We start from the raw sequence: 17,717 nt of genomic DNA on the forward strand, positions 1-17,717 counted from the left end.
GGCTCTGACTCTCCTCTGGCTATGCAACAGAGAACCCGAAGAGCCCCGACACGGCTAGTTTGTTTTTGGACTTTGGGGCTACCTGACAAAATATTTGCATAAAAATCCACACACCCACACGCGCCCACACACACCCACGCGCGACGAATACATCGACAGGCAACCATTTTTATGTTGCTTGTTAGTTTTCAGCTTTCCATAGTTGTTTTTCGCAGGAGGGCGGAGGGGAGGGGAGAGCACGCGGCACAAACAAACGTAAATTGATGCAATTTTTCACTCGCCCTTAATCCGTTTGAATTTGGGTGAGAATTTTAAAGCGTTTGCCACCCGAAAAGTTGGATCGGCACGTTTCAATTCAGCAAAGTTTTGCCCAAGTAAATAATCCCCAATGAAGTTCAAGCGGTTTGTTGGTCGGAGGGTGGCAAGCGGCGGGCGGCGGTCGGACAAGCAAATGAATGAAATATTGCTTAGGCCGTTCTCCTTTCTGCTTCTGGCTCTGACATGCATGCTAATCCTCCGTGTCACCCCCAGAGCGATGGCCGAGAGTCAATAACAGCCAGAATAAACTGTAATAAGTGTTCAAGGGCCAACAACATTGTGGCCATGGCCTGAAGCTGCCCATACGGACCCAGACCCAGGGCCAGACATAGTCATTCATTTCAAGTGGGTGGCGATGCCTGCTGCTTTGGCTTTAATTGAAATTCACAGCCCTCGCTGATTTGCCACTGCAACACGGGGCGTATGCGTGACGCCAGCCAAGCGAACCTGCCAACAACTCCAGCTTCCGCCTCCGCCTTTTAGCTGGTCCGTCCGACGCTCCAGCTCCAGCGCCCAATCAAGTTTCAGCCACAATCTGCCCGGCGGGGGGGCAGGAGGCGGCACAAGGCACAAGGCACAAGAAGAAAAGAAAAATTCTCGCCCCGGGCTGGACGACGGTGTCGGAAGCGTGCCTAAAATGTTTAAGCATTTCGGGAATTGTTGCATGCAATTGCTGGAAAATATTTCGCACGCAAGGCGTCGTCGACACCATACCAGAATGGCGGCAAGTCCGAGCAGGTGTAAATTTTCAGTGCGCACAAATTATTTTAGATTATGTGCTGCCGCAGCGGGCACGGGACGGGAGAGTGCGAGTCGGAAGTCGGAGTTTAGTTCTGTTTTATGGAGCGCTAAGTGTGTGTGTGGCCGCCATTTGCATATAGAAATGTTTCCATGCGGCTTACTTAAAGGACATGTGTGCCACAATTAAGCACTTTGTTGGTTTGCAATTAGAGAAAGTTGTGAAAGCGTATGCCAACGCAAACGCAAGCGCCCACACATATGCATCCGAGAGTATATGTTGGGGCTTGAGAGCCAACAATTTGTGGAATTCCAGACAGCTACGGGGGATGTATAGCAACGGAGGAGCATTGATTTAAATCAGAGGAAAACGGGAAAACTTTTAGAAAACTCCAACAACAAAGAACCCATTTCCCAGTAAAAACCCATAAAAGCTCTGTGTGTGGGTGTAGCCTAACCCTAACCTCAAACCATTCCACATACATACACATACTCGTGCATATTTGACGTTTAATCGCAGCAAGGGGGGGGGCAGGCTCTCAAAGTATTTGTGCTGCAAATTGTTGCATACATTGTGGCGTAGCAGATGGGAACTGGAACGGGAAAGCGATCCGCATCAACTGTTGCCTTTCGCTGGTCCACTGAGCAGTACAAACCAAACTGGCTCTGGAAGCAGCAGTATATTTCCCTTGAAGTCACCCTCCACTGTGCCCCTTAATTGCAATTTGCTTAAATGTGTGGGACAATATCTTTCAGTGGCCCGCCCTCCCTCCACCCCATGTTCGGTTGTTTACAAGCCAACAAAATGCAGTGCATCCCTCAGCGGTTGTAGAGTTGCTTAGGCGAGCTTTTGCACCCATCGCCTCCCCACCCACCATCCACCCATATGCACCATCTCTGTTCAATGATTTTCAATTTGTTTGCGTCAAAGGGGAGCAGCGACGGCAACGACAGCGGCAGCAGCAGCAGCAGCAGCAGAACGAAACTGTACCGAGCTGCAAAATATGCCAAGAGTCATGACAACGCACCCATCGGGGCTGTTGTACCGTTTATCTGGGGCGCCATGCACGGCCACGCCCTGGTCCGTACTGGCACTGGTGCAGGCTCCAAGCCCCTCTCTAGCAACAGCAGTGCTGTGTTTGCGACTCGTGCGCCCCCGTCCTGTCATGTGACATTAATTTTTCCCATCGCAGTTTTCCTCAACGTTCTCTGGAATATCCTTCCCGGCTCTGGGCCCCCAAACAGTTGGCGTTCACGTCTCGCATAAACATTTCCATAAGCAGCTTCAAAATTGAATTTGTTTTCATAAGCAAAACTATTATGCTGGCAAAGAGTTGTCCCTGGATGTGACATGATACGAGAACGAACCTTCCACCCCCCTCTCACCACCTGTTCCTAGCGGAAAAGACTGTGAGGAAAGTGCCGCTGCTGTATGCCAGGGAAAAGCGTAGGGCAAGGGTCTGGCCTGATGAGCTGTGGGTTTATTATGTGACAACGCGCCTGATTGGTTTTTAATGCGCCAAAACTCTCTCCCTATCTGACTGGCAGTTTTCAGGCGGCAGGGCCGGATAGCGGATGGATTCTGTGCAGTTTTTCAGAAACTTTTCCAGAACGAAACTGAAATTCAATGCGCTTTATCCAGGAGAGGAAATGCCATTGCTTATCAGAAATAAATCGCAGGGTGGCGCAGAGCCACCTCCGGGCAATGAGCCAATTTATATGCGATACGTTCTGCACTCCCACCCCAGCTACACTCCTCGAACCCGTTCTAGTAGGAGAAATTAGCCTAGAGACCCGATAAGCAGGGTTAGCAGAAACCGCCAAGGCGGCAAAAGGAGGGAAAAGGATTGCGGAACTGCTGGCGGGAGTGGGTGCTGGAGCCGGCTGCAAATAAATTTACGCTTAATTCCCATGAGCTTAATTACATTTACGGCGGATTTGAATAATACAAACGCATGTAATTGCTGTGTGCTGTGCTTCTGCCTCCGCCATTAGGGGGGTGCGCGGGCGCGGCACTTCTTTCCGGCTTCTCTCTGTCTGGGCCTGGGGTTATGGCCAAGTGCAAACATGGGCGCAAACAGGCAACAGACAACAGACAACAGCAATAACTGCCAGGAAGAACAAATACGCAGAACGTTGACGCCGGGCAAGGACAAGTAGGAGAATGGGGACGAGTACGAGCATGAGGTGGAGGTGGTGGTGGAGCAGGACAACATAATTAGAGACGCCAAATGGCATTTAAGTTGTGTGCCACTGTGTGCCATGGGCCCACAACGGCGCACCGATAAGGCCATGTGTATAAGGATTTATAATATAATTCATAATCACACACACCCCCGCATGCTGTTGTGTGTGTGTGTGTGTGTTCTTTGCAAATTGAAGCTGGCCTTGGCCGGACCCGGACTTGGCCTCAGTCTGAGGTTTGCTCTTGGCCTCGCCTAATTATCGCATTGGTCAACATTTCGAAGCTCTGCTTTAATGGCATGCAGACACACACACACACACACACAAACGCCCACACATGCAATCAGACACCCCCTCACCGGTACAGACACCCACTTATACGATCCGGTCATCCGGTCAGCAAAGAGTAATTGGGATTGCACTCAAATTCTTGGACAATCCACAAGCTTCTTGAGTTACTCAATCCCAGAACTATGTAGTGCCCTTCAACGTACATTTGCACATATAAACACATATATTCTGTGTGGCTACATTTGCTGAAGAGAAAATATTACGGGGGGGCTGGCACTTGCTCGAGCGTTATGTCGTGAGGGCCATCGATATCCCTCAACTTTATTGGCTGGTTGGATCCTTGTTGTTTGTTGAGCAACGACTGGATGACGACGAGTGTATTGACTTTATGGGAAGCCAGGTTGCTGCTCCTCCCCCATACGACACTTTCAAGCGTTTTTCTAGTTAATGGCTCTCCTTCGTCTGCAAACAAATGCCATGGACATACATGGATATACTTATGTACATATCTACAGTGGAATTACCACTGAATATTTATGATTTCCACTGAAACTTCCCAACTAACTGGCGACCCATTAATCAAAGTTCCGCCCGTCGAAGTTCTACTGTACTACATATACATATACTACATACATATATGTATACACTTTTATCATATTAAACAAAGTGCCCCAGCAATGCGCAGGCTATTCCGCTCTCATAACGAATTCGTTCACGTTACTTAGTTTCTGCTTTGATAAAGTTTCTGGCTTTTTGTTCGGCTGTCGATACGATACGATAGATAGATAAGTGGGGAAAAGCAAAAATCGATAGTGCCATAAAAAATACAACAAACAGCAGCAAAGAAAAGCGAACGAAGCATGGCTAAGTACAGAGTGCAGCAGCTGGGGGACAGTTTTGATATTGTAATTTGCGAAATTGCACGATTCTGGGCGGGCGCTGAAGTTGGGTCTGGCAAAAAGTGCTAGTGGCAGACGCATTAGCAAAATTTACAATTAATTGCTGTGGAAAATTATACAAAAGTACGAGGCGGCGGACAAAAAGGCGGCCACCAAGCCACACCGCCTTTTGCCGTCAGGCAGATGCACAAATTAATTACAAATTATTAGGAGTCGAAGCGAGAGGCCAAAAAAGCTGCAGAGCCACCAGGCGGTGTCCTGCATAAATTAACCAAATTCGCTACAAAGTGGAGCTGGCTTATCGCCCTTCGCTCAAAATTATGCCAAGGAACGTTACACACAAAAAACTGCTCAACATAAAGCTTTTTATAGAAGAAAATTAAAGAGGGAAAGCCAGTAATGCTTTAGACGGTAATCTGGTCCCATCTCAAGGGGGGGGGCGAGGGGGGATTACGAGCCAGCGAGCCAATTGAGAATGCAATCAAAACGGCAAACAATAAAGCCTTCAATAATACCGCAGACGCTGATGAATTGCCAGGCATTTCTGGGCACCGACTTCGGGGAAGGAAGTTGGGCGGAAGTTTAAAGCAGCCCGGGGCGAGTACGCCAGTGGCCAGTGCTCTGCGATCTAACAGTGTCTTCGCAGTCATCAATCACGGGCTCGTGATTGAAGATAATCGACGCAATATTGCGTGGAGTGGCAAAGTTTCCATATCCCAGGTCCACCTCCCACTCCTACCTTCCCACTGCCACCACCCTGAAACAGCAACTACATTGAAACATTTTTGGTTCAATAGTTTCCTTTCGGCTTGAAGCGAAGATGGGCGTATTGGACTGGTGTCCATTAGCGCTCGTTAGTGGGTCAGCAGTGGAGCCCTGGAGCGGTTCACCCATCCGGCGACAGCGACATTGTTCTTGTTCGACACGCCATCTAGCGACAGCCATATCATCGCCCTCGCCTTCGCATCCTCCACCGCCGTAGTCGTTAGCTGCGTGCGCCGTATGCCCCGCTGTTGACAACAATTTGATTGATCGTCCTTGATTGATTGATGCACGGAGGATGCGGAAACGGAGGAGATGCCTCCTCTTAGGGATGCGGAGACGGACAGTCGGACAGGCGGCAACTTTAAAACCATTTGCAACTTTTATTGATGCTCGACGTGGATTTAATTATGCCCAGCATTCGATTCCCGCAAGAGCCGCTGGGCTTCGAGTGGGTTTTTCTGGTGTGCCAATCCACCGACCGCAACATGACACAATTTGTCATTTTCAATTTATTGAATTTATTGAATTACCATAAACTACAAGCGACACAATTTATATTTTTGGTCATTCGGGATGCGGTTGCCTGGTTTTCTGTTTGCCTGGTTATTCCTGTTGTGCAGACTGCCCCGATCTCCGAACCCCCCTCGCCGGCTTTCCCGGCACTGTTATTGGATTTCACCATGAATTTATGGTGAGAAAGATGCTGTGTTTTTGTCGGTTGGCACATCTAGATTTACGGCCCGACAGTCACGAAACAGCAAAAGGTTTATGGGTGAAAATGTTATGCAAAAAACGTTAATTAAATTAAGTTTGGCCGCCGCAGAACAGAGCAATAATGAAACCATCAAAAAGTGCATTAGGCGAACAAATATTGGGGGAAATGGGCAAAAGGCAAGGGAAAAGCAAACGAAATGCGCTGTCAATCAGGAAAAGTAAGGCACAACAATCCGGCCAGAAGATAAATAAAATGCGGAGGAGGAGCCCCGTTGTAATGCCACGAAATTAAGCCACTCCACGGGCCAGAGGCCATATGCATACTATATTTTGTATACCCAACTGTGTATTATTTTTGGGCATACAGCGGCGTTGGCCAGGGCAGGGATAAATGCAAACAAACAAGTCGAGCACCCCATCGGAGCATTCGCTTCGCCATATCTTTGAATGAGTATGAGTACTTATGCAAATATTCATTCGCTCCCAAATGACTCCGAGGGAGTGTGTGTCGTATTAACTAAGTGATTGGCCGTCTTTGCCCGTGGATGAGGATGTGGATGGCCCCAGGACGGATGTGCGTTTAATGAACGCCCACATAAATCTTTGAGTGACTCGGATCCGCTGATCCCATGGAAAACAGTCTTTGGGACAAGGGGCCATAAATATGTCAAGTGAAACGCTTCCCCCTCCCCTCGCATAACATGCATACACACACGCACACACATGTACATCCCCATTGGTATTTTTATGTATTTTTAAGTGTTTTGCCATCATACTGCCACCTGCAAATATACCACAAAAGTGTAATACTATGTCGTGCGGCACGACATCTGCTGCGAGTGGTGCTGCCTCCGATGCTGCTGCTGCTGCTGCTCGTGGGCGTGGCACGGCTCGTATTGGACAGAGTCAGAAGCGGAACATTTAAAAATAAAATGCGCACACAGTCGAAGAAGGCGAAGAAGGAGGAGGCTCATGCGAACATTTTATTTTAGCCACTTTTGAAATATATTTTTAGCCACCCGCACCACCGCCACAGCCGACAGCCGCCCTGCAATTAAAATTAATTTATTTGGCAATTATTGGCCATTGAAAGCATTTATTTTAATTATGGTGCCAATTTGTTCGGCTTCGTCGTGTGCTCTGTCGAGAGCAGAAATTATTCAAATGGCCATTTCATATTTTTATGACACTCTCTGACGGTGTGGGTGGGTTGTCATAATCTGCTGCCTCGTTGCTCGATTAAGAAAACGAGCCATAATTTCAATTGCCGCAGGTGGGGACAACATTAGGAAAGTACTCTCTGAAAAGGCTCATTGGATCGATCCAAAGATCGCCACAGGCAGCACAACAGACGCCCCTCTGCTTCGGGGAGGGCACTAAAAACAAAGCACCCCAACCCCCCGCACTCACAGGGAAATGATTTTACTCGTATTTCTCCCCTGCCCGACCGGGTTCGACGATTTCATTGAAAATTGCGTGCATTGAAAATTATGCAAATCGCCGGGCAATAACAAGACAATGGGAAAAACAGAAAACAAAAAAAAAACGTCGATAAACGAAACGTCAAGGGGAAAACGTGAAAATCTTGCCAGATACAGCTGGTCTGTTTACGTCATCCACGTTATCCACGTTATGGAAATGTTAATGGAGCGCCGTGGAGATACGCGCCGCGAGAAAACGCAATTGAAAATTCATGCAAGACAAAAAATTTAAATTGCATTTTGGTTGGAAAACAGAACCGAAATTGATAAATCTCTCGCAAAATATTTTCCACATTGAGATGCAAATATGGCCAGGCAGGCCGCTTTTGATCTATTTTGTTGAACGAGCGCGGCCACCGAGCCATTGTATTATTTTGTAATTGAACTTGGGCCGCCACTGCCCCATTCCGATGGTAATTAATTTTACAGTTTGCATTTCATCAAAAACTGCTTTTCATCCCCGCCGCCCCGACCATTTTCCGAGCGAACAATGATTGATTCGTATGTACGTCCGAATTTGATTTGTGTTCGGTTTTGCAGTCGTGTTTCTGCTTCGTGTATGTGTGCTCGGTTTCGGTGCTTGTGTATTCGTGTGCAGTAAAAGCTGTGTGTGTTTGTGTTACAGTGCTAGGAATCGTGTTTGGTTTAGTGTTGGTAAACGGTTGTAGTTTCAAATGTACTTACGGCTCTCAAGCATAACAACATTTTCGGGTATAGAAAACAGCGACTTACCTGCAAGTAAGAAGTAAGAAAATATATAGTTAATGATCTGTGCAACAGTCGCCAGCGGCACACAAAAATATTTAACAATTCGAACAGTGAGTGAGTAGTACAAGAATTCAATTTGAATAATTCCATCTGTGTTGAACAGTGTTTAGTGACAAATGTTGACTCGGGGAAAATGTGAATTGGGAATTGTACAACACTGAAGGCTGTCAGCTTGTCAGCTGTCAGTTGTGAAAAAAAAAACGACTATGCCGTCATCACTTTTTTCTGCCAACTCATGCCTTCCGAAATTTTACGTGTCGATGTGTGCGTGTGCGTGTCCCCTTTGCACTGCAAAAGACGCGATATGATGATTATTCCACTTGCTTACCGTTCGATTGGAAACCGCAGCCATTAAAGGCTTGGTTCATCGGCTGCCGCTTGCGGTAGGCAATCGGAGTGGGCCCCATGTGGCCCCCGCCGGTGCCGGCGCCGACGCCGCCACCACCACCGCCCATCAAGGCGGTGGCAGCGATATGGGTCTGCACGTAGTTGTAGTTACCCTTGTTGCCGCCGAACTTGCGCGGCTGCGGCACGACAGCGCCATGGACCAGCTGCGCGTGCTGCGGCTGCTGCAGCGTCTGCTGCAGCGGCTGGCCCGGCAGCGGCTGCGACTGCTGCTGCGGCTGGGCCGACTGCCACAGGAAGGCAGTGGCATTGGCGTTCAAGTTATTCATGACTCTCGACACAAAAAACGCAAGCCGAACGAAAAAAAATAACGTAAAGAACGAAAAGACCACAAAATCGGCGATCGAAAAAGAAAACTTTACAAAAAAGTATCACAACCGAAAAAAAAAACAAGCAGCAAAACAGTTTCACTAACACAATCTCACAACACAAATTTTTTCTTTACGGTTTTTTGTTCGTTTTTCGATTTTTTTTGGTTTTCTTTTTATTTCTTTGGTTTGTTTTCCGAGTTACTTGTGTAAATCCGTGCACCTCGACGATTTGGAGTCTAATGATTTCAGAGCTCGTATTCCCTTGACTAGAAAACCAATCCGGCCTACTATGTTTCTTATTAAATTTAAAAACTGTTCGATGTGCTCTGCCCCCCTCCCTCTCTGACAAAAGCAATAGTGAAGTAAATATCGATATGCAGCCTGGGACAGTGATACTCGCATTCGATAGAAAGCGAAGAAGAAGTTGCCGGGTTGGAGGGGTGGTAACTCTTTTCGTCGCAAAGGGAAGGAAAGACTGAGAGGAAAAGGGTTGTTGTGAATAATGGAAATTCGTGAAAATTGATGGCCATCGCAGGAATATCAAGGAGACATTGCCGTTTGCTGTCACAAAGAGTTAATTCGGAGTGTCGTTGGTGGAAGGGGAAAATTCCTTAAAGCTGTTTCCCCCATTTGCAGTTCTTAAACAAAAGACACTTTGTCGCCGCGGCACTGTTGCCGGGCGAGAAAGAAATATGGCCCATGACAAAGCAAAAAAGTTGCTGTTGCCAAAAAGCCGTAGCGTGGCCATCCCCACACCCCGCTCGGTTGCAAACGCAGCCCTTCGTTCCTCTGTCCCGCTGCCTTGGAAGAGTGCGCACCCAGAATGACTCGACAAGGAATGCATTTGTGTCTGCCTCGGCTTTTGTCGGTGTCGGTGTGCATGTGTGCATGTGTGTGTGTACGTGTGAGTGGCAGTGTGTGAGTGCGGAACGTGGCCATTGTGGCAAGTGCCAGGGAATGCCATACGAATGAGAAGTCCATTTGGTGGATGCGGCAAGCTGTGGATGAGTGCGAGACCGGGACGAATACTTTTGGTGCAACAGCAGCCCAAACAAAGGCTGCGGACAAAACTTTAACCGCAAAAGTTTTTATTTACTGGTTGTAGGGATTTTCCTCTCGGAGAATCCGCAGCAGGTGAAGCAACTTCTTGCTCGGTGCGTGGCCAGAAAAACATCAAAGTTGCATTAAGTGGCAGCCTGGAAGGCACATTAGGCAAAACACGAAAAAGACAACAAAAAACCCTTTCATTGTGTGTTTGCCAGCCAAATTAAATGCTTTAAATGTACCTACAACTGACAGCTACCTAGAGAAACCTGTCATTTTGATGGAAGCATTTATTGAAATAATTTAACCATTTGGTGCCCTCCTACATATATGTATGCATATATGCTTCGAGTCCATCGCTCTCGAGAGGTGAAAAGCGCTCGTGTAGAATCGCAAAATGGATTACCTAATGAGAGCAGAAGTGCATTTCATTAGGCCGGGTCTAAGCGCAGGGACCGAGCTTCGCTCTTAGCCCCACTTGACCCAATTCCCCGTCCTCTTGGCCCTGGGGTTAGAGTGCGTTAATTGCTGGCACTGCCAAAGCTTCGAATGGGTTGACGGAAAGACGCGACTGACTCGGGCTCAAGGCTCAAGTGTTTTGGGCACTAACAGATTCACTGAATTATGCAACTGTCTGGTGAAAGGAGGGGGATGGGAATTGGAGCCTTTCGACCATAGATCTCTTACAAGCCATTAGGTATGCATGGGCCGGCCATCTATTTCTGTTGCAGATCCCATCAGCATCCGAGCCGCATTTGTGCTGCTCAATCATTGAATTCCTTTCGATTGCCAAGAATAGAACACAACAATGGGCCCACATTTGACAATGCAATGGCACAGTGGACACAAACACACAGCCCAGGCATTTTTAATGAAGTGTATCTAATATAGAAATTAATTAAACCCAGCAACAGCAAACGACAGCAGTTCGGGCCAGGCCAAAACAGAGCAGACACTTCTGGTGGCCATATGCGAGTAGAGTAGACTCTGGGTGTGGATTGCAAGACATTTGCCAGGGTCACCACCAGCGAGGGATCTGCCGTGGCGGTGGCGGTTGGGGGATTTCCCCCATCGTTGCCTTCACAGGTGACAGCACAAGTTCAACGCGTTGAGGAAAAACAGCAACTCAGCTGGTTGCCACTTGCCCCCATTCATTTGCTCCTTCGTTCATTCATTCATTATGCTTATTAGGTTTTGCTGTCAGCGGGTGTCGGAAGACCCAGAGGGAGCAAGAGAAGAGGAGAGGAGAGAGCTTTGTGTATTGTTATTCTGGCATATTTATGGCATACCATACCCATACCAACATATACCATCTACCACGTACAGATACAGACACAAAGCAGACAAAATTATCAGAGGATGCGTTTAAAATTAATTACATTAAAATGTCGTCCACATTCTCGGGGCTATCTCGAGGCTATCCCCTCGGTGTCTGTGTCGTATTATCATAGATTTTAAATATTAATTACTGAATGCACATCCTAGAAATCCCCCCCAGAACGACACCGTTTCGCATCTCTACTTCCTCCTGCGAGTACGAATATGTGTACTGGCCGCGGCTCAACAATTTCCGCAAAGAAAATTTCACTTTTCTGCCTGACATGTGACGACTATGGACACAAATGGGGGACGCGGAAAGGAGATGCGGGTGCTTCACCTCCAAAGACAGCGCCAAAAGTGTGTGAAAGTTGCCCGAGAGTTTGTCGTGCAATTAGAGCAACATGCGACTGCGACGACGACGTCCAAAAGTGGACGACGACAGCTCTGGGAAACTGGCGATCTGGCTGGGAAATGCGTTTTCCGCTGGCGATGGCACAACTTGAAAATCAAGTTTTACAATCTTGTTGCTGGAGGGGAGTACAATGTCCATGGCCAGGCCAGGCCAGGAAATGGTACAGCAACAATCAGGCGGCCAAAAGCGGTTTCCACCAACTCAACGTGTTTTTCGCTGCCTTTTCTACTATTCGGTTTCTCTTCCTTTCTGACGATGATGCTGGTGCTGGTGCTGGTGCTGATGCAAGCAAATCGAACGAAATCGAAATCAATTTCGGAATGTGCGTGGTGACCATGGAGCCATTGAACCGCGCTCATCAGGAGCCATTGGCCATTGGCCATCATCGCTATCATATCGTCGTGGAGCATGGCGCGTTATGTAAGCATCGGAAAACCCGTCGAGGCACATCTAGTGCGACGTTTATTTGTTTGTTTTCCATTGAAGCAGTGCCAATACGAATGCTACACATACTCGTACATATAGACGAGTGCGTGAGTGGGGAAACATTGTTGCGGCGAAAGTTTTCCTCTGGCTTCAAACTCCAGTTGCGCGTGCCACCAGACACTGGGGAGGACATGGTGCCTGACCATCGTATTTGATAGCTCTTGGCCAACATGAGCCATCAAAACTGGAGCACAATTGCCAACCGCCGCATGTTGCTTTGGCTGTGGCTGTGGCTGAGGCAGTGGCACTGGCACTGGCATTCCAAGGAAGAATGTGGCCAACAGGAAGTACAGCAGTAATGCGGTGTAGCGAAATGGCAAAATTGGCGAAATGGGAAATGGAAAATGGAATATTGCGAGCACAAGTGGATGGAGAGATGGAAATTCGATTTAACCACAACTCCTTGAAAGCGCATTCAAAACTGATGAAATGAACCTCTTCCACTCCGCCGAACAAAGAACAAGGAAAGGCATTGGTAGTCGAGCAGTCGGAAGATATAACGATCCTAAGTATGACTGGACTATTCCAAGTATGCGACGACTAATTGAGTTCCCATGCCTTGGGTAAATGGGTGCTATTTCAAATGAACAAATCCGCAGATAATCTAATAATCTAATAAGCCGCGAACATAAATCTGCACATAAATATTCGGGCCGTCATCTTTCTGTCAGCGGAAATGAATGCATTAATTGTCGAGCACCGGGCCAGAATGTGAAATATGCCTCAGAGAGACATATACACATGTACATATATACTCGTGGATAGACATATTTACGCGACAGATTTCAACGCCACGGCGAAAGAAATTGCACAGAAAAGATCTCTCTGCAGCGTTGAAATATCGTAAACAAATTCAGATTCTGTTTGGGATTCTGATTCAGAATCCGATTCTGCTATATACAGATACAGATGCGGAGATGAAGGTGCATTTATAGAACACTAAGCATAGATCATTGCGATTTAAGTGCCCGAATATTTGCCAGCAGCCTCAAGCCAAAAGTAAACAAATAAACCAGAGAGAGAGGGACAGAGAGACACAATTGAGAAGCAGCGAGCAACCATATGCATATTTTTGCCAATTTTATTCGCCAAACAATTCCATTCTGAAGAATTTCATTGAAAACAGCCACACGCATCAGCAATCAAAAAGGAGAAAGATAGAATATCGTGTTCTATATGTGGGGAAAGGGGAATAATGAAAATGGAAAATGTATACAGACAGTTTGGACTCCGGAAAGAAGCCGAGAAGAGAGTCCGTCACCTCAATTACAAGTTTTCATTAATTGCATTTCGCATCGAGTGTTGCTCCCCAATTTGTTCGCTCTGTTGTCTGGCGCTGTGTGGGGGATGATGGCCATTTTCCGGCCATCCGGTTTTCAAGTGCGAGGCAAGGTCAATGCCAGCCAATGGAGGATCGCATCGGATTGGATCGGATTGGGAAGTGTAATGCCATTTGAGGATCGGAGTCGTTGTATAATCGTTCGCCGGTGGGTGTTGTAATTGTGGCAGTGGGACCGTGACCGCTCTCACACGAGTATTTGCTTATGGGGCTTATGTAAGTCGCAGAATGCCCAACGCTTGCTTGATTATAGGCAAGCCTAAGGCGTGTCTAAGCGTTTCTTTCCACATCGAATCGAATCGGAGCATAGACCGAAAGAGTCAACAGCACAGCAAATATTCATTCCATTTCTAATTCCATTGTATACTCCAAACGTAAAGGTGAATGCCATAGGTGGATTGGCAAATGGAAATGGTAAAATATATTGGAAAGGTACTTGTCTAAAGGATTATGTAACATTTTTTTTTATTGCAGAGGCAATCTCTGTGGCTGCTGCTCCTTCTGGGCACAACAACTGGACTGCTGGACGTGGAGGCTAGAAGCCACCGAAGTCGCACTCGCATTCAACGGCGAGATGAAGGTGGTGTAGACCCCCCAATCGACGTAGCGACAATTCCGAAACCTAATATTATTAAGCACTCGGGGGAACTGTGTGCGCCAGAAGTTACCAAGGACGAGCTGATGGAGGTAACCATTTTGGGAGCCACCAAGGTGATTCTCAAGCAGGTCGAAAAGCACAGCCTAGATCAGCCGATGAGCACGGATGTGGTGACCTCCATCAGTGAATTGGTGATGAAGGAGCTGTTGGCCGGTGGTGCCATCCAAAACATGATTGACAAGCTGAACGTCTGGTGTACCGTCAACAGGCCACCATTTCTTTCGCAACCCACGGAGGAACCAACGACACTTGACCCGGAAGGCCCGTATGTCCCTCCTTCTGAACCTGAACCGGAGCCTGAACCTGAGCCTGAACCTGAGCCAGAGCCTGAGCCAGAGCCTAAACCAGAGCCTGAACCTGAGCCAGAACCTGTGCCAGAACCTGTGCCAGAACCTGAGCCAGAGCCTGAGCCAGAACCTGAGCCTGAACCGGAGCCTGAACCGGAGCCTGAACCTCAACCAACAGGCGCAAATTCGGACTACGACATCTCTGGCAGTAAGTCTTGCCAGGGAGAGGCTTGCGAGGTAGACCCTCCAGCGTTAACCGCGAATTGGCATGACATCAGCTGGCTGTGCCTGATCGAAAATGGGAAGGTCAAGTGCTACTCGTACCACTACGATGCCAATAAGGAGATATCTGTGGAGGAAGTGGAGTCGTACGATGTGAATGGCCGGACGCTCGCCAGACATCGGTCGCGTCGGGTCAAAACTTACAGGTCGCGCGCCCGCCTTCACAGGAGGTCAAAGCACAAGAACCGGAAGCTGAAGCACGGCTTGCGCCGGAACAAGGCCAGGCTCGGCAAGCGTCGGGCCAGGCCCGGCCACCGTCGGTCCAAGCACGGCAAACGCCGGACCAAGACCAGCAACCGTCGGATAAAGGCCAAGACAGCCAAAGTAGCAGCCGAATCTCAAGTGCTGCATTCAATAAAGTAATCCTGATGTGAGCTGGGCTTGGTGGGCCTTTTCTCCACAGGCCAATCAGCAAATTGAAAACTGTGCTAGCATTGGGGGATCGCTGATATAGACACAGAATGCTAATCGATGCGACCGTATATTAAAATCGGCAACAAATGAGAACCTATGGCAGAGAAGCAGGAGAGGTGGCGAGATGGTGGGTTTGGGTGTCGGTATGGGTCTGGGTCTGGGTGGGGGTGGGGGGCAGAGCCGTGACAAGTAGAGCAAAAATATTTCATAAACATTCCATTCCGAGAACGACGCAATTAAATGTCAAAGCGCAGCGAAGCCATTTTGGTATTTGATTGCCCCAAAGGCGGATCTCGATGCGGCCAGGAACAGGACAGCAATAAATTGCGGCAGCCCGTTGGGAGTTTTGCAAGAGCAACATCAGTTGCAGTCGCACCCGCAGCCGCACCTGCCACCCGTGCGCTGTGCCTAAGCAAACAGGACACAGCGATACACAGCTAGATACACTCCCAGCAGAAGTTGACACAAGTTTGACAATTTACGAGCGTAGAGTAAATACTAAACACAGGATAAACCCACCGCGGAGCTGGCTTCCATGTGGATGTGGAGCTCCTGCATTTGCGCGGGGCTAATCACGGGATACGCTGATGGCTGTGCTGCGCTCTGCCAATTGCTTTTGGGTCTGACTAATTACGACAACCCCCTGGAAAATATTCCCAGCATAATTTCAACGCCTGGCAGCAAAATAAATCACGCATACGCCGTGCTGTACCTGGCGCAGATCAGGCGCCCGATTGGCCAGAGCCGGGATGCGCACCAGATGCAGGACAGGAGGACATTGATTTATGTTCGCTCAGATATTTCCGTCCAATTTTTAAGTTACTTTTATTATGACAAACGCAGCTTCGGATGGCTTCCCTGCTCGCTTGCGTCCTTCCACCTTTCTGTTTTCATTATTCATGATTTTTGCTGCCAACTGCGAACAGCCAACAGTCCTGGTAGCTCATCCTGGCGTTTTCCTCAACATTTGGCAGCATCGACGGCGGAATTGATAAATGGCCCGCTATTAAATGAACACTTAATGGTGCATAACGTGTGATATACTGTCGGCAGGCAGGCAGGCAGAGGCAGGGTGTCTGGCACGGAATCGAATGAGCTAAGAAATGAGTCAATTAAGAGCCAGCTGGTTGGGCTCTAGATTCGGTTTTCGTTTCAGCTCCAGCTGTACATCCAGTCGCCTCTTGCCGTGTACCGGAAAACCCCAATCGCATTTCCCTACATCGCTTAAGCCGATGCCAAAGACTCATCGCAAATTTGCTCTCGCTTAAAATCTCATTATTTTAAGTAAAAGAATGTAAGGCAACAAAATATGAACTTCCGCAGAGTGTGTGGAAAACAAAGAACAAAAATTATTACCACTTTTGTTGGCCTGCTGCAAATTGAATTGATTTTAATCTCCAACTCCATCTCCATGCGCACACATGCCGAGGGGGAAAACGAACGGGGCCCCCAATGAAATTTGCATTCGAAATCGCTTTTCAAAAAACTTGCACAGGAACCTTCCAGTTTCAGTCCAGGGCCTCGCCTTGAATGTGCTGCGAATTTAATTCGGGACCCAATAAAAAAAGTTGGAGGGAAAGGAAAAATTCGCATACACTCGGCCAACTTTGGTGCGTGTGCGAGGGATGATAAGACTCAGCAGCAGCAGCAGCAGAAGGAGCAGCAGCAGAGGCTGACGGCACAGATACAGATACGGAGCTGGAGACAAGTGCCCCAGCGGCAGGGCAGGGCGGGGCTGGGCTGGGCTGGGCCGTGTGTCTACCCACAATCTGCCTGGTCGCAAATAAACTCGAAAGACATATGAAAATCAGTTTTTGAATATTGGCGAAGGGCAAACACGAAGGCTGGAGGACTCTTCTGTTGCGTGCGAGTATCCTGCTGGAGCAGCACTTTGCCCTGGCACACAGCCAGGGGATGGTATGTCATGCCCGGGGATGGAGCCCAAGCCCAGGCCCCATCCTATCCCCTCGGGCATAGCATTAGGCCAGATATATATGTATGTTGTATGTTGTATGTAAATGCGGCCCAGAGGTTGTTCTGGCATACTATCTGTCCTTCGGCGTTGGCGGCCAGCATCAGGAGCAAATGTAGCAAGAGAAATTTAGATTTTTGGGTCATTACTTGCCAAAGGATATGCTGAAACAGAGCCAGAACTGCACGCATATGTAAAGCAGTAATCCAATGGAATTTCCTGCAGTCCCTGGCCCTCTGTTTTCGACAATCGACGGATAGTCCGAGTCTCTAATGGCCAGAAATAACATTACTGATGCCGATCCATTCATGAGGCCAACTGCCACTTGCAGCACAATTACCGCATCATCAACACCACAAATGCCAGCCAAATGCCCAGACTTTGGTGTGAAAATCATCACAGCCTCTGGCTGCAGAAACAGTCAATCCACAAAGCACAAGAACAGGCAAAACATGTACGAGTACCGAGCAGAGATGCCAAATGCATGCACTCATACTGAATGCAAATTGCGGGCGCACAAACGAGGAACGACCCACAAATCCACATGAAGAAAATTAGTGTGAAAATGCAGAAAGGAAGGAAGTCCAAGGTAGGAGGATTTGCCCATGAAAAAGAGGGTACATTCATCA

At 48.1% G+C, this 17,717-nt stretch overlaps 2 protein-coding genes and 1 long non-coding RNA gene across 22 annotated transcripts in view; 1 reads left to right on the forward strand and 2 right to left on the reverse strand.

Moving 5' to 3' along the window:
- Window positions 1-17,717, reverse strand: part of sm (heterogeneous nuclear ribonucleoprotein L) — a 101,288-nt gene that overhangs the window by 11,743 nt on the left and 71,828 nt on the right. For 11 of the 20 annotated variants that reach the window (XM_033378650.1, XM_015184835.2, XM_015184832.2 and 8 more), the window contains one exon: window positions 8,075-8,122. The exons of 7 other annotated variants lie outside the window; for them this stretch is intronic. In XM_033378650.1, coding sequence (XP_033234541.1) covers window positions 8,075-8,122 — 48 coding nt within the window. Of the gene's footprint in view, window positions 1-8,074; window positions 8,123-8,486; window positions 9,144-17,717 lie in introns of those variants that run through there. 2 more of the 20 variants (XM_001361389.5, XM_004444300.3) reach the window with 2 other exon arrangements.
- On the reverse strand, window positions 13,177-13,643 carry LOC117183727 (uncharacterized). The gene is made up of 2 exons (XR_004468882.1): window positions 13,398-13,643; window positions 13,177-13,308 (listed from the first exon to the last, which is right to left on the reverse strand). It is a non-coding gene; the product is annotated as an uncharacterized lncRNA (long non-coding RNA).
- On the forward strand, window positions 13,755-15,125 carry LOC117183726 (chromatin-remodeling ATPase INO80). Its single transcript, XM_033378665.1, has 2 exons — window positions 13,755-13,889; window positions 13,950-15,125. The coding sequence occupies exons 1-2, from the start codon at window positions 13,881-13,883 to the stop codon at window positions 15,063-15,065; spliced, it is 1,125 nt and encodes a 374-aa protein (XP_033234556.1). The 5' UTR covers window positions 13,755-13,880; the 3' UTR covers window positions 15,066-15,125.

The sequence above is a fragment of the Drosophila pseudoobscura genome, chromosome 3 (assembly GCF_009870125.1).
Source record: "Drosophila pseudoobscura strain MV-25-SWS-2005 chromosome 3, UCI_Dpse_MV25, whole genome shotgun sequence".
Classification (NCBI taxonomy): domain Eukaryota; kingdom Metazoa; phylum Arthropoda; class Insecta; order Diptera; family Drosophilidae; genus Drosophila; species Drosophila pseudoobscura.